At 27.1% G+C, this 2,171-nt stretch overlaps 1 protein-coding gene across 1 annotated transcript; it reads left to right on the top strand.

Moving 5' to 3' along the window:
- Window positions 1-8: 8 nt before the first annotated feature.
- Window positions 9-1,406, top strand: LOC102680910 (neurotactin-like). The gene is made up of 2 exons (XM_006619247.2): window positions 9-733; window positions 877-1,406. Exons 1-2 carry the CDS (start codon window positions 42-44, stop codon window positions 1,262-1,264), a joined length of 1,080 nt encoding a protein of 359 aa, XP_006619310.1. The 5' UTR covers window positions 9-41; the 3' UTR covers window positions 1,265-1,406.
- Window positions 1,407-2,171: the final 765 nt, after the last annotated feature.

Below are 2,171 nucleotides of genomic sequence, written 5' to 3'. Positions count from 1 at the left end.
TATTATATATATATATATATATATATATACTATAATTTATAATGATTTTTTTTTCATATTTCAGATTGGGCATTTTTGGGTTCTTAGCCACAGAGCCACTTTCAAGAACATCACATCCTCTCACATCCGGAAATTATGGTTTATCTGATATCATAGCAGCTCTTCAATGGGTTCATCTTAATATCGAAAATTTTGGCGGAAATAAATCATCTGTAACTTTATGGGGTCATCGAGCTGGAGCAACTCTTGTAACAACTCTAGTTGGTATTCGACGAACAAGAGATCTTTTTCAGAGAGTATGGATCTCTAGCGGTAGTGCAATATTTCCTGGAAGAGAATTGGAATTTTCAGAAACACTTAATGAGCTATTTTTAAATTCTACAAGATGTAATGATGCCGCCTGTTTACGAAGCAAAAGTGCGGAAGAGATCATGGATTCAGTTCCTGAGACTTGGCATTTAGGAAACATTGGTTTACCTGAAGCAAGAGAAGCAACAATTAGAGATAGAAGACACGAATGGCTTGTACTTGATCGTGCTATTCTTCAAGAACCTGTAGGTCAAATTTGGGCAAGAGATGAATTTTCAGTGAAAATAGTAATGGGCACCACTGCTCATGCTGGAGCTCCTCTTAAATATCTTATTTCTAATATTACTCTCAATTCCACACAAGTAGAGAAAATTGTAAAAGAATCTTTATTGGGCACAACAGGTTTAGCAGATGAAGCTCTCAGGTTAGATTCTTTTATTAAATTCATTATATCTGTAAAAAATATTTTTATTTCGACTTCCATTTATATTTCTGTTAAAAAATTTCGTTATTAATTAAAATTAAAATTATAGAAATCAAAATTTATAAAAATTAATTTTTTTTCAGACGTTATAATGCAACATTGAGAGGTTTATTAAGCATGATTTCGGACATTCGTGTTATATGTCCATTGCTAACAGTCGCTAGAATGAAGACCAATATTCCATTCTATGTAGCAACGCAACCGCGAGGTCAGTTTGCAGATCCCGATAGTGATGCTGCAGCAATACTAGGATCGTATGCTGCTCGTACTCCTGCTGAAAAAAGACACGTATCTGCTATGCAACAGCTTTTTAATCACTATGTTTGGCACGGTGAAGTAGCTCAGACAAATTCTAATGGTGTGAAACGAGTTTTAATTGTTGGTCAAGATACGCTTCCCGAACGTGACTATCCTAATTGCGATTTTTGGATAGAAAAAAATATAGTTCCATCTTATGGTCGAGTCGATTGAATTTTTTTTTGGAATTATATTTGATGAACATTCCAAGATATTTAGCATATTTAAAATACTTTTATACGAAGACAATTTTGTTTTATTAGCTTTTGCAATCTATATTATTCTTATCAATTTTAAAAGCAAAAATAATTGAATTTTAAATTGTTATCTTTTATTAATTCCCTATCATAATTTTCATAATTTTAATAACATTTTATAAAAAACAAAAAAAAACCATTAGAATATTCAATTTAGTAATAATGTTTAAAGTCAATTTAAATGTTTAAAGTTCAACCATATCATAATAATTTTGTAAGATAAATTATAAAACAAAGTGCACGTTACTTATTTTTCTCATTTAGAAGCAAAATAAATAATTATTCAAAAGATTTTTTTTAAAGACAGAAACTATTAAAAATAGATTATTTTTTTTAGTTTCTTTTTCTTTTTTAAAGAATAGCTAAGTTTATAATATGTTCTATTTTTATTTGTATTTAGTTATACAAGTCATATTATTTTTAAAAAAATTAATATTATTTATTGTATAAATTAGATAAATGATGACATGATTTTTTTAACTTAAAAATTATGAATTTGAATTTAATTTTAAATGAGAAATATGATAGCGATAATTATTTATTAATAATATTTTTACAGTTATTAATTAAACAATAACATATAACAAATATTCTTTGATAATATTTTTTAAATACAAATTTAATCGTGAATTATCCAAATTTCTTCTTTTCTAGATATTATAAAGTACTTTTTATTATTTTGCTTTGATATATTTCTTAATATACAAGAAAGGATATATATCATGTTTTTTTAACAAGCTGCCAAATATTTATACGTATAAAAATTCATATATCGTTGATAATATTCGGCATTTTCTTCTTTGTATATATATTACTGTTACTGT

This window comes from Apis dorsata, unplaced genomic scaffold, assembly GCF_000469605.1.
Source record: "Apis dorsata unplaced genomic scaffold, Apis dorsata 1.3 scaffold_397, whole genome shotgun sequence".
NCBI classification, from domain to species: domain Eukaryota; kingdom Metazoa; phylum Arthropoda; class Insecta; order Hymenoptera; family Apidae; genus Apis; species Apis dorsata.
This window is presented reverse-complemented; position numbering and strand designations above follow the sequence as displayed.